Raw genomic sequence first — 11683 nt, forward strand, 5'->3', positions numbered from 1 at the left:
TCCTGGCAGTGATGTGTTTTCGTGTAGTTGATTCTATGCTAAATCTAATATTTGATTTTTTTTTTTTTTTTAGTTGTAGATTTAAGTAGAAAATGAGAATCGCTAAAATTATTGAATATATTTTGAGACAAAGGTCTTCTTAATGATTACCAGTTTGGTTTAAGATAAAGCAACAGTTTTTCAATAACTAGAAGAATATGTAAAAGTATGGTATTTGGTGTAAAAAGCGCCCCTGTTGTTGGGGCGAAAGGCACAATAATTAACATGATATTTAATAGATGGCTGACTTTTCCAATTGCTGACATGACATGGTTCATATGGTATCATATAGCCTATTATGTTGGGTGTCCACCTTAGAGATAATCACCATGTTTATAATGAAACCATCATATTTAAAAATATGATATTAATCATATCATATAATAAAATAAAATGCGTTACTACTGTAAATCTATATTATCTTATTATGGGATCTCCTTATGGGTATTGCTTTCAGAATCTTTAATTTTATTTTGTTTCTGTATTTTAAAATATATTTTTATATTAACATTTTAATGACATTATATTTATTGAACATTATTTATCAAAATAAGCAGAAAATAGCCTAACTCTGCTAAAGTGATTGATTTGAACAAGTACTAACACTAGTATCAGTATTTATTTATTTTTTTTAGCTACACAGTAAAAAACGCAGTGTCAGTTTAACACTACTAAAGATCATATATGGTCCCAATTTGTGTAGTGTTAAAAGTACACCATTCATAGTGTTGAATTTTTAGTGTTAATATAGCACCTTTGTTCAATTGTTGTTCAAATTTTACACTCTGGGGTATTTAACACCCCTGGTGTTGTTTTAAGTGTTATTAATAAAGTATTCTTTTCAGTGCAAAAATAAAAATGCTATTGTATAGTGTTAATGTACAAGATTAGACATAAAATCAAGAGTCTTCAGACAGATGTACAAATTCCAACGTTTATTTAACAAATGGGCAAAGTGGCAACTTTAAAGCATATACCAGATATGTAGAGGTTAATTAGTCAGTCACATTCATTAAGTGTTGCACGGAAACATAAGAGAGTTAATAAAACACATAAAATCAAATTTACCTAGACATTAACAAATATGACAGGTAGATTTGAACAAGATTGCAGCAAGATACTTGTCGACAGTTGTGTAGCAGTGCTGTTCCTCGTTGTCCCATCAGCGAGCAGGTATGGCTGTGTGGTCTCTTCTATGCAATCAAGGTGTTCTTCTGGTTAGTGCCTGCAGATCAAAGACAAAAACAACAATTAAGGTCAGCTCTCCAATTGATTTTAATTTTATTAGTCTTTCATATAATACACATCTGGCAATATTTTGAGGCAGACAATAGGTAGTGACAGAAATTTACCTTTTTGAAGATGTTTTTCAGCTTGATAGGAGGACATTTCTCCAGGTCCCTTGCAGCGATGGTGGAACCAAATGAAGGAGACAAATTGATGCAATATCGCTGTCCCATTCTAAATAACAGATATGACAACTTCAGCAAAAAATGCAAGAATACAGAATATAGATAATCTTATTCTGAAATATAGTCTAACCTTAAACATCGGTTTCATCCTCCTTTACAGCTGATTCCGAGGTCAATCGGGTCCTTGAAGGTCTTGAGAAAAGCCAGGAACTTGGTTTCTTGGAAAAAATAAAAAATAAATAAATAAAGGTAATGACAATATCTGTCTCATGAACCATTCTGCTAAACTGATTGTGTAGTCACACAGTAGCTCTGTTCACACCTGGCATTAGCATGCATCTTGGGTGATGCACAAGTGAACACGCACAAGACGCATATGGCCACATTCTTTTATTAAAGGGTTAGTTCAAAAATGAAAATTCCATCGTTTACTCAACCAAGACTTGAATACTGAAGATATTTTAATAGAATATAAGATTTCCGTCCCTTGATTGACGGTCCACACAACTACCACTTTGATAATTCATAAACTTCATAAAGAGATCTAATCCATACGTATCATGTGGTTTAGTCCAAATTTTCTGTTTATGATCCCTGATCAATGTTTAAATGTGAAAAAAAAATGAAATCTGTCATTGTATAAAGCGATTGAGTCTCTTCGGAAAATTGTGACTAAACCGCTTGATTCATTTGGATTACTTTTATGATCTCTTTATGAACTTCTTGAAGCATCAAAGTGGTAGTTGTGTAGACTGTCGATGGAAGGACAGAAATCTCTCAGGTTTCATTTAAAATATCTTCATTTGTGTTTTGAAAATGAATGAAAGTCTTGCAGGTTTGGAATGACAGAGAGTGAGAAATGACGATGAGTTTTCATTTTTGGGCTTTATGTGTTTTGATATCTTAAATTAATAATTAGTAAATTCCAGGTGTGAACATAAGCAGATATTGTGTGGCTGCCCAGTTAAATTTTGATTTTTCATATTCGTTTGTGCGTTTAATTTTTTTTTTACTGTACACAGAACAACAAATGACACCGACTCACAATTCTGGCTTCATCTTCATCATTCTGCTCCCTCCATCACTCGCTCGGTGTCATCAGACTCCAGGTCTGCAATCTTATGAGAGGAGCTTCCTTCACTTGACACTGCAGAAGTCTGGGCCAATTCTACTGAAAAAGAATAAAAATAAAAAACACTTATTTCAGTAATTTAATTTACATTAGGACTGTAAATATGGTAAAATAATTGTGATTACCCCTAATTTTGAGTATGCTGAGAGCTGTCTATAACACAGGTGTCAAATTAAACTTATTTTTATTTACATCCTTAATTCTAGGGTCAATTAAACGACTGTTAAAGTTAATAGACACAAAACCTTGTTCCATATGAAACAATTTAAGTATTTATTTAATCTGATTAAACATTTATATAATTTTAATGAGTGACATGAGTAATAAGGCATCTTAAAATGAACATGGTGTACTACATTAGAATATAAATTAACACGTTTAAAATTTCTTACTAATAATTTATTTATAATGTGAAAAGAAAATACAGAGATTCAGACATATCTTTCTAAATTAAAACTTAACTTTGTACATCTGGAAGTATTTAGGACATTATTTACTCAAAATAGCATGCCATATGAATTGATAAAGACTAGTTTCAAGCATGCTCTGCATGGGCACTGAAGGAAAGACTGACGGATTTACAGTTTAACGTACTTTGCGAACGAAGTTTTTAAACACGCTCTAATTTCACAGTTTTGCATTAGATAACGCCAATTAAATGACTGATAACGTTAAGTTAAATGTCCCACGTTACACAGCTCCGTCTGCAGAAAGACGCGACGCGACACTTAAACACGGTTTTATGCGTCACAAAAACAGTCCCACTATTACCGTTTCAAAGCACTCAATGTTTTCAAAAACAAATATAAATTTACCATTTGATGAATCCTCTCCTCTGAGTAGAAAACCGCCCAAATGTGGCTGCTTCAGACTCGTAGTAAAACCAGGCCTCTGCGGGAATAGAGACGAGAGGATCTGTCAACGAGCCAAAATGAAAGAAGCTAAAAGTATATATATATATATATATAACAAATTGTAAACATTCCAAAAATTATTTTACACGTAAAATCACCTTATTTCAGGAAATCGAACCCATGTTGCTTAGTAACGAACCCGCTTGAGGCAGAATCGCGTTATTTAAATGGAAACAACATCCTAATTTCTGATTGGCTGGTAGGTGTCATTACACTCTATAACTCGAGAGTTCGGTTATGAACTCGGCATAAAACTTACCTCCGTATTCCCTCATCTACTAACTGTACAGTAATTGTAGCGGGACAAGTTGTCCCTTCTCAGCGTGAGAAATACAAGGTGTTGGCGTGAGAGCGTGTGAACTGGTTGAAATGCGTGAGACTTGAGAGCCCTGAATGCAGCAAGTGTGGCTTCAGAGAAAACGGAGGGGAATCCCCCTCTTAGGTGACTAGAGAGGATCGTGTGTGGGAGAGGCTCATTTTTAGACTTTTGTTTTATTATCTCACCTAATGTTTGTTCAGTCAGTGTATTTGTTTTTACAATGGTATAGCTTAATTTAGTTGCACAGTATATTACACACAGCTCAAAGAAGTTTTAAACATTTTTTTTGTAATATTCATGTAATTTGCATGAATACTTACCAAGATGGACATTGATATTATGCGTGCAGGATTTAAGAAGTGATCTGTGCATGTTATGTCGCACATCCTGCACCACTGTCTTTTTGGCTAATTTGTGCAAAACCGTTTGCTAAACTGCCAAAGCTTCATTTTAACCACCAATGCAATGACGCAAGTATTTAGAGAGAGAGCAGGCGCAAATCCTGGCAGTGGCACCTCTACATGCTTGCGAAGGGTTGATGTCGAGATTTTATAAGCTGCTAGTTTGGTCTCCCTAGGCAAACACAGCTTACACTGTTTATGCTACACAGAGCATAATCATGGCCAGGGGTTCACTTCATTTCCTTCGAGTTCAACTTCAGCAGAATACGATGGGGTTTGGTTTCCAGTTGGGTCTGCACCATTAACGCCTGTCTTGTCCGTCTGCATCTGATTTTAGCGCCAGTTTGTTCTCCTGCATTTTCTATCACCTCACCCATACACTCAAAGCTACCCCTCACACAAAACGTTGCGCTATTTTATATTTTATATTGCATAATAACACTAAAACCCTGTCAATAACCATGTTTGTCCCACAAACCAAGCCCCACCACACATTTTTGACTGACTAAAGTACTGTCGCACATTAGCCTAATCATACTGTCCCACTTTTCGAAACCACATTTCCAAAAGTGGGACACTAGGAAATTTTATAAAAATATAAAATAATATAAATTCTACTATATTTTGATGGACATACACTCCATAAGCACATTAGGCCAAAAAGTAGCAGGACTGTTTTGTTTAAAATTAATTTATACTCCTTAATATCAAGTTTGTCAAAACTCTAAGTCACTGACCTTTGGGTGGTCTTCACACAATGTGCTTCCTGTCAGATGATTGCTCCACCTTCAAATATGACTGGACATTTGACTTTGATCACATGACACCACAGCTTTGGATAACAAATAGTTTTACTGTCATTCATGCATTTATGGGGGAGCTACAAACACTAGACCTTAGGTACCCCACATTAGGCAGTGTCCCACTTTAGGACAATTCACCCTAGGCTAAGTTAAAAGGTAACAGGTGTTTAGGTAGCTAGCTTGAAGCCAGTGGGGCTGTCAGTAAGAACAGGTCCAGTCTAGTCAAACCAGGTATAGGAAAGTTTATTGTACATCCAAGGAGGTTTTGTGCATCTAGATGTGTGTGTGGTTTCTATAAAGGGAAAAGATATACATTTTAGTTTACCAATAAACAATGCTAAATAAGGTACAAGGCAACCACAATGTTACATCAACTGCACATTAAATAAATAAAGTACATGCCTAAACAGGAACTAGAGAAAGCATGAAAATAAACATTTAGGCCAAACTTAAGTCATACAAAATATTTAAGCATCAAACAAAGGCACTTACATGTTCAATTACACACACGCAGGAAAAACCACAGAAAGGAGTAAAACTCAGTCCGCTGCACAGTATAAACACATGCAACAAAAGAGCAAGCTATGGACACAGGTGCAGCTAATAAAGTCTGTGAGATAGTTCTAATTGGCTTGAGATTGGGTGGGTGGAGCTTGGGGCTAACAGGGAACTGAACAGGCTAAAGAGGGGTGTGGCACTGCATTGAGGGTGCAGTTTAGAGACACAAAAACTTCTCAACACTAAGTGTAGATGTAAATAAGAGATTAATTGATAATGGAATTTTCTGGGATAGCGATATTATGAAGGGAGCGCTGAAATTATTTCTTGGCTACATGTGACCTATTCCAAATTAAAAATAAAAGTTGGCCTACAATTTGCAAATTTCCGGCAAATCTCGAAATCGCACTGACTGACATAGACATAATCATAACAAAGGACTGGACAAAATATTATGTGTCAAGACAGGCGTCCATGAAGGCTAAAGCACCCTGACTAATTTCAGAAGCACCCACAGTGATGATCAGAGCTCCTCCATGGGACTCGAGACCGGTCTGTGGTGCAGCTGTCACTCACTCTCTCCACCAGCCTCGCCACTTCACGCCACCAGCTATATTATAGGCTATGATTTACTTGATGCATGTAAATGGTTGTATATATGAGTCACGTCAATTTAAAAAGAAAAATAGGGGCAGTCTGAAAACCACTGCCTACACTATGCTCCTGCATGACAGAAAGGCCTACCTTTCGTGTTTTGCACTCCAATATCATTGTTGTAAATTTAGCACCCTCTAGTGGTAGGTTAAATCAAATATTTTACTTTAAACACTAAGGAAATGGAACAGATTTGTCTGTCATATTGGAAATGATCAATTCATTGTCAGACATAGGCCTATCATAATCATGATAAATGATTTTGGTTTATTGCAACAGCTCTTGTTTATTATAGGCATATAGCCTATTTAATGCTGATAATATCACATTATTTGCCTATAAATGAATCTCCATTTTCCCAAAAACAGATATTGTAAACGCAAGACCACAGCTATTGAGGAATTGTTCAACTCTCCTTCATAAGCCATTATTTTAACGAAATCAGTCTTTCTGTGGACCTTGGAAAACGCAAAGTTAGGGATGTGTTTTTCTGGGTTGCTGAAGAGTTGGCCATTAGGGATTTGGCACCCTGTCTATTATTCCGTTGACTGTGGGTCATTATTGCCGGACAACAGCAGAAAAAGAGATCTTGGCGTGCTTCAGTGGAGTGTGCCCGTCCCGCAGATGAAAAGAACAATAGTGAAGGGGGTAAAGGGGAAGGGTCGCGCGCTATGGAGGAAGGGGTGGGAAACTAAGAGATAATAGTAGTTCTCCTACTGTGAAAACACTTAAAAACTAAGATTTCTTTGCTATTGTTGCACGTTACCATCCTCCAACCTTTACCATCCTCTGTCTTTGTTGGGCAAGCGGATACCCCATTCTTGTTTTTGCTTGCATATTATGAAAAACATTGCACCTGGAATTCAGTATTAAAAAAAAAAGTTTCAAACGCATCCCAGTTCATTTAATGCCCTAACCTATATGCTCTATGTCAGGTGTAAACAGAATTAAAACATGACAATGAAATCCACAGGTGCATCCTTTTTGTGGTAAAATCATTTTTCACTTTGGTGTTAATTGTCGCTACAGTGAGAGGCACTTTTATTTTTCGACTGAGTCATTTACTGACAGTGAATCACTTGTGGAATCAAACTTTTGAACTCTTGCTTCATCTCAGTGCACCAGCATTATGCGTGGAACGTGGGGTTCGTGGTATTTAATAGGCCAAACCCGAGACTGTGGGAAATTGTGCAGCAAAAAGCACCCATGTATTGTCATGGTAATTTCAGTGGGTGGAGGTTTGAGGGGGAGCGTGAGTACGTTAAACGAGGTTAAGTGAGCCTGTTTAGTTTCTAGATTTAACAAGACTACGCCACCGCAAACTCAAGTTTCACAAATAGTCGTGGGAAAGCGAAAGGTTTCTAAAATACCCAGAGCTGCAGAAAAATGACGGCCTCTAATATCGGCAACGGTCCGGAGAAGAATTTCAACGCAAAAGAAGAGCGGAAGGTAGTGACATTATCGTTATTTTTTTGTTGTTGTTTTCATACATGCAAGTAGGCCTATGGCAGAATATTATTTATTTGTTCAATGTAGAAAGCGATACAAATATACAAACATAGGATGAAGTGGAGCAGATTTTACTCAATCAACTTGTTCCAGACTGCTGTTTGTGTGTATATCTTTTATTGACAATATCTAAACAAATAAATAACTAAATAAATAAAAACTAAGCTAAATTTCAAAAACAGCTCTGCCTAATAAAGCAATTTCTTTGTTTTGCAAATCTCAATATTGTTTCCACAGTATATCATGTATCTTAATTTTAGATTTTTACCTTATGAGTGAAAATAAATTGCAATTACCATGTTTTTTTCCTCATCCAATGCTCAAATCTGTTGATATATTTCAAGTATAGGCCTAGTTATGTTAAATACTCACATGCAATTAACTTATTTGGGATGTCCAATTAATATTTCATACTTCAGACATACACTTTACAGAACTGACACGTGTGTTGTGAGTCTTGTGTTGTCAAATTTGTACTGAATGAGTCCCTTGAGGATATCTAATGAATATTTCATACACCCTAAAACTGGCTTGTTTATCATTTTAGCTGCGGAAACCCTTGATAGAGAAGAGACGCAGAGAGAGGATAAACTCAAGCCTTGAGCAGCTAAAGGGTATTATGGTGGATGCCTACAATTTGGATGTAAGTGACCCAAATAAGCAATAAATAATTTTATAATTCTAAAAAAAATTATTTAACTAATAAATTGATTTAAATTATTTTATTATTTTCTATTAAAATAAATAATAATTTTATATTGCATTTTTTTTTCTCTCACTTTTCCCACAGCAATCTAAATTGGAGAAGGCAGATGTTCTTGAGATAACAGTTCAGCACATGGAGAACCTTCAAAGAGGTTCAGGTTAGACTATGCTAAAACTATATCTTACTTTTTTTTTTCACACGTATTTGAGGTTAATATTATGTCAAACATACAAACAAACCCTACTGGTCTTTAAAGGTAATTTCATGATTGTTTACATGAGGTCAGATCACTCCCATGGTTCTATACAAATTATAATTTATTTCCAGGTGGTAGCCTCAGTCCAGGCACTGGGTTTGAGTCTCGACAAAGATACAGTAGCGGCTATATTCAGTGCATGCATGAGGTACACAACCTGCTCCTGAGCTGCCCTGGGATGGACAAGACCCTGGGTGCTCGTCTGCTAAACCACTTGCTGAAATCTCTTCCCCATATCAGCACTGAGGCCAGCGGCACAACTTCTGTTGGCACCCCCGGCCCTCTACCTCTATCCCCTACCCAATCCCCTCTAAACCTGCCCTCCTTACATCCCCATCCTCTCCACCTGCACACCCCTCCAACTCCTTCCCCACCCTCCAGCCCCACTCAGTCCTCTCCCCCCAGGTCTCCTTCCCCTCAGTCTCCAGCACGATCGGCCCTTCCCCCTTTCTTTCCAGGAGCTGATCCCTCTATGTGGAGACCCTGGTGAGTGAATGCAGCCCAGCCCCCCATTTGCCCTCCCCTTGCCCTTCCATGGCCTGCCCTCTTCTACCTAATAGTTTCCATTACATTTGATCTCTTGGGAGATTGGAGTGCTTTCCACTCAAAGGGGTGCATCATATTGAGTTACAAAGTCCCATGGGGTTGTGTGGTATCATTTAAAGCACTGTGCATGCTTGGAAGCAAATTATGCTATGTTCATGTTTTGAGGGTATGATCACAAATGACACCAAAGCTGCCCTCGTTGACTGTATATATTAGTATTGCTGTCTTGACCACTTTTAGGGAAAGTTTATATTACCTTACTTTGCTTTTTCTCTCTTTTTTTTTTTACTAGCTGGGTTTTAGACATGGTGTACTGTGGGTTTTAGGGGATTTGTTGAAATTATGCATATTTCTCTACCTTAAATGCAAAACACTAATGGTGACTCAGAAAGGGTAGAACTGACAAGATCATTTGTGAAGAATATACTCCATCCTTGTATATTACAAGAAGAGAGGAGTCTGACTAGTACCTCATATTGAAGCAGTTAAAACTGATTTTCTTTCTGAAAAATCAGAACTGTGTATTGACTTTGTATTCTCAAAAATTTGATAATGATGATGACTGTAATAAAGGTGATTTTAAAAAAAAATTAAAATGACACTGATCAGTTTGTAAGTTTTTATTTTTATTTTTTACTCATATTTAACCTGTCATACATTAGAACTGGCTCTTTATTCCACTGACGAACAAATATTGTTAGAATTTAGATTTTATTTTTTTACATTTACAAACAGCATCACATGCACGTACTTCTAAATTAATTTACTCAAATTCAACATTTTGTACATCCCAATCCTATTGTATTTATTAGTTATGCCAACAATTTGAACATTACATTCAATAAACTGTTAATACAGAAAATAAGAAAACTTTTTCAGGTTTGCTAATTTCTTGATGGATAGTTTAGCATGCAAAAAAGAGAAAACAGCACAAGATCAACAAAATATCAAAAAATCAAAAGAGGATCCATGGGTCAACAAGTGATGTAATGCCAAATTTCTCCAAATCTATAACACTGAAGAAACAAACTCATGCATCTACGTCTTGGATGGCCTGTGGAGTGAGTAAATTTCAGCAAATTTGCATTTTTGGGTGAACTATTCTTTAAGGCAGTGGTTCTCAAACCTCTCCATGAAGAACCCCCAGCATTTTGTATGTCTCCCTATTTCTGACACACCCACTTCAGGTCTTGCAGTCTCCACTACTGAGCTGATGAGTTGAATCAGGTGTGATAGACGAGGGAGACCAACGCTACAAAATGTGCAGGGCTGGGGGTACTCCAGGACAGGTTTGAGAACCACTGAGCTAAACAAAATGTATGTTTGATCCATATTGTAAGAAAATGGTATTACTTAAAATAGCCACTAGATGTCACTATTTACCAGTCACGTACTAAGTCCCACAGTTACTAGTCACATGCTAAAATAAGATAACTGGCCCCTAATGGATTATCTAGTGTTCTCCTACATTTAAAGCTAATTTCACCATAAAACACATTTATTTAGCCTGGCATTCAAGTTAACAATAGATATTGAGTGTGATTCGTGTATAGTTTGAATTAGAGCAGGTAGGAGTTGGAAAGGAAATAGAACTTACTCAGGATAAACAAAGTATTTAATTTTGTACAAAGTAAAACGAGACTAGGAGGCAATATTTCAGCTCACGCAACATTAAATATATATATATATATATATATATATATATATATATATAAGTGTGCAACCTACCCTCCAAGGGTCTATCTTTCCAAGCCTCGTTTTCATTCCTGAAAATGAAAGGGTAGATAGGATAGGGATGAGTAAAATTTCCAGCTGTTTCATTCAACATGTGGTTCATTAGGGCCACCGGTGTGTTTGAACATGTCTTTGACTGGTAACTTGTAGTTAAGTGTTAAATCTGAACCCATTCATGTTCACCATATACATCCAGATGGCAATGGACTATTTCAACAAGACAAAACATGTCTGTGATGGCCGACAATTAACCCTTAACTGGCCCCTTCATTCGGGCTGCTCAGTCTTCCTGTGAACACTTGCGTCTTTTCTCTTTAATCTTGTTATTAAATACATACATACTAAAATTGGCCATGGCTGAGCTAAACTTTATTCTTAAATAAACTACTGAAAAGAATAAGCTGTGTGACAAAGCTCAATCAGGTTTCTGACGACGAAAACTAGTGTGAGCTTTGTGATCCCCATATTCCCCTTGAGGTTCATTATTCAGTATCAGCTGCAGAGCAAGAGCTCAGAGATGAATGGGGCTTTTGTTAGGCTTTGGATATTGTATGCGAGTGAAACAGATGGGGGTCGCATAGTTTTGGTGTACAGTGACACATCAAACCTTGGAGTTGTCAGTTCTTCAGTCTCATAGGAAAGCAATAGATCCCACATTTACTTCCTTCACATTTATTCATTTTGCATGACAGACAAAAAGCAAAAGGAATATGCAGCCTAAGCATGTTATATATTAAACATAGGCCTACTATACTTCATC

At 36.7% G+C, this 11683-nt stretch overlaps 1 protein-coding gene and 1 long non-coding RNA gene across 4 annotated transcripts; one reads left to right on the top strand and one right to left on the bottom strand.

The window, feature by feature from the left end:
• Window positions 1-977: 977 nt before the first annotated feature.
• On the bottom strand, window positions 978-3883 carry LOC131544547 (uncharacterized). 3 transcript variants are annotated; one of them, XR_009272160.1, is made up of 6 exons: window positions 3596-3883; window positions 3399-3474; window positions 2497-2622; window positions 1582-1669; window positions 1392-1500; window positions 978-1264 (listed from the first exon to the last, which is right to left on the bottom strand). It is a non-coding gene; the product is annotated as an uncharacterized LOC131544547 (long non-coding RNA). The 3 variants fall into 3 exon arrangements; XR_009272159.1 differs by having other exon boundaries at window positions 2497-2619; window positions 3399-3498; XR_009272158.1 differs by having other exon boundaries at window positions 3399-3498.
• A 3420-nt stretch (window positions 3884-7303) lies between these two features.
• Window positions 7304-9780, top strand: her8a (hairy-related 8a). Its single transcript, XM_058782561.1, has 4 exons — window positions 7304-7621; window positions 8229-8324; window positions 8472-8544; window positions 8715-9780. Exons 1-4 carry the CDS (start codon window positions 7559-7561, stop codon window positions 9131-9133), a joined length of 651 nt encoding a protein of 216 aa, XP_058638544.1. The 5' UTR covers window positions 7304-7558; the 3' UTR covers window positions 9134-9780.
• Window positions 9781-11683: the final 1903 nt, after the last annotated feature.

This window comes from Onychostoma macrolepis, chromosome 07 (assembly GCF_012432095.1).
Source record: "Onychostoma macrolepis isolate SWU-2019 chromosome 07, ASM1243209v1, whole genome shotgun sequence".
Lineage (NCBI taxonomy): Eukaryota > Metazoa > Chordata > Actinopteri > Cypriniformes > Cyprinidae > Onychostoma > Onychostoma macrolepis.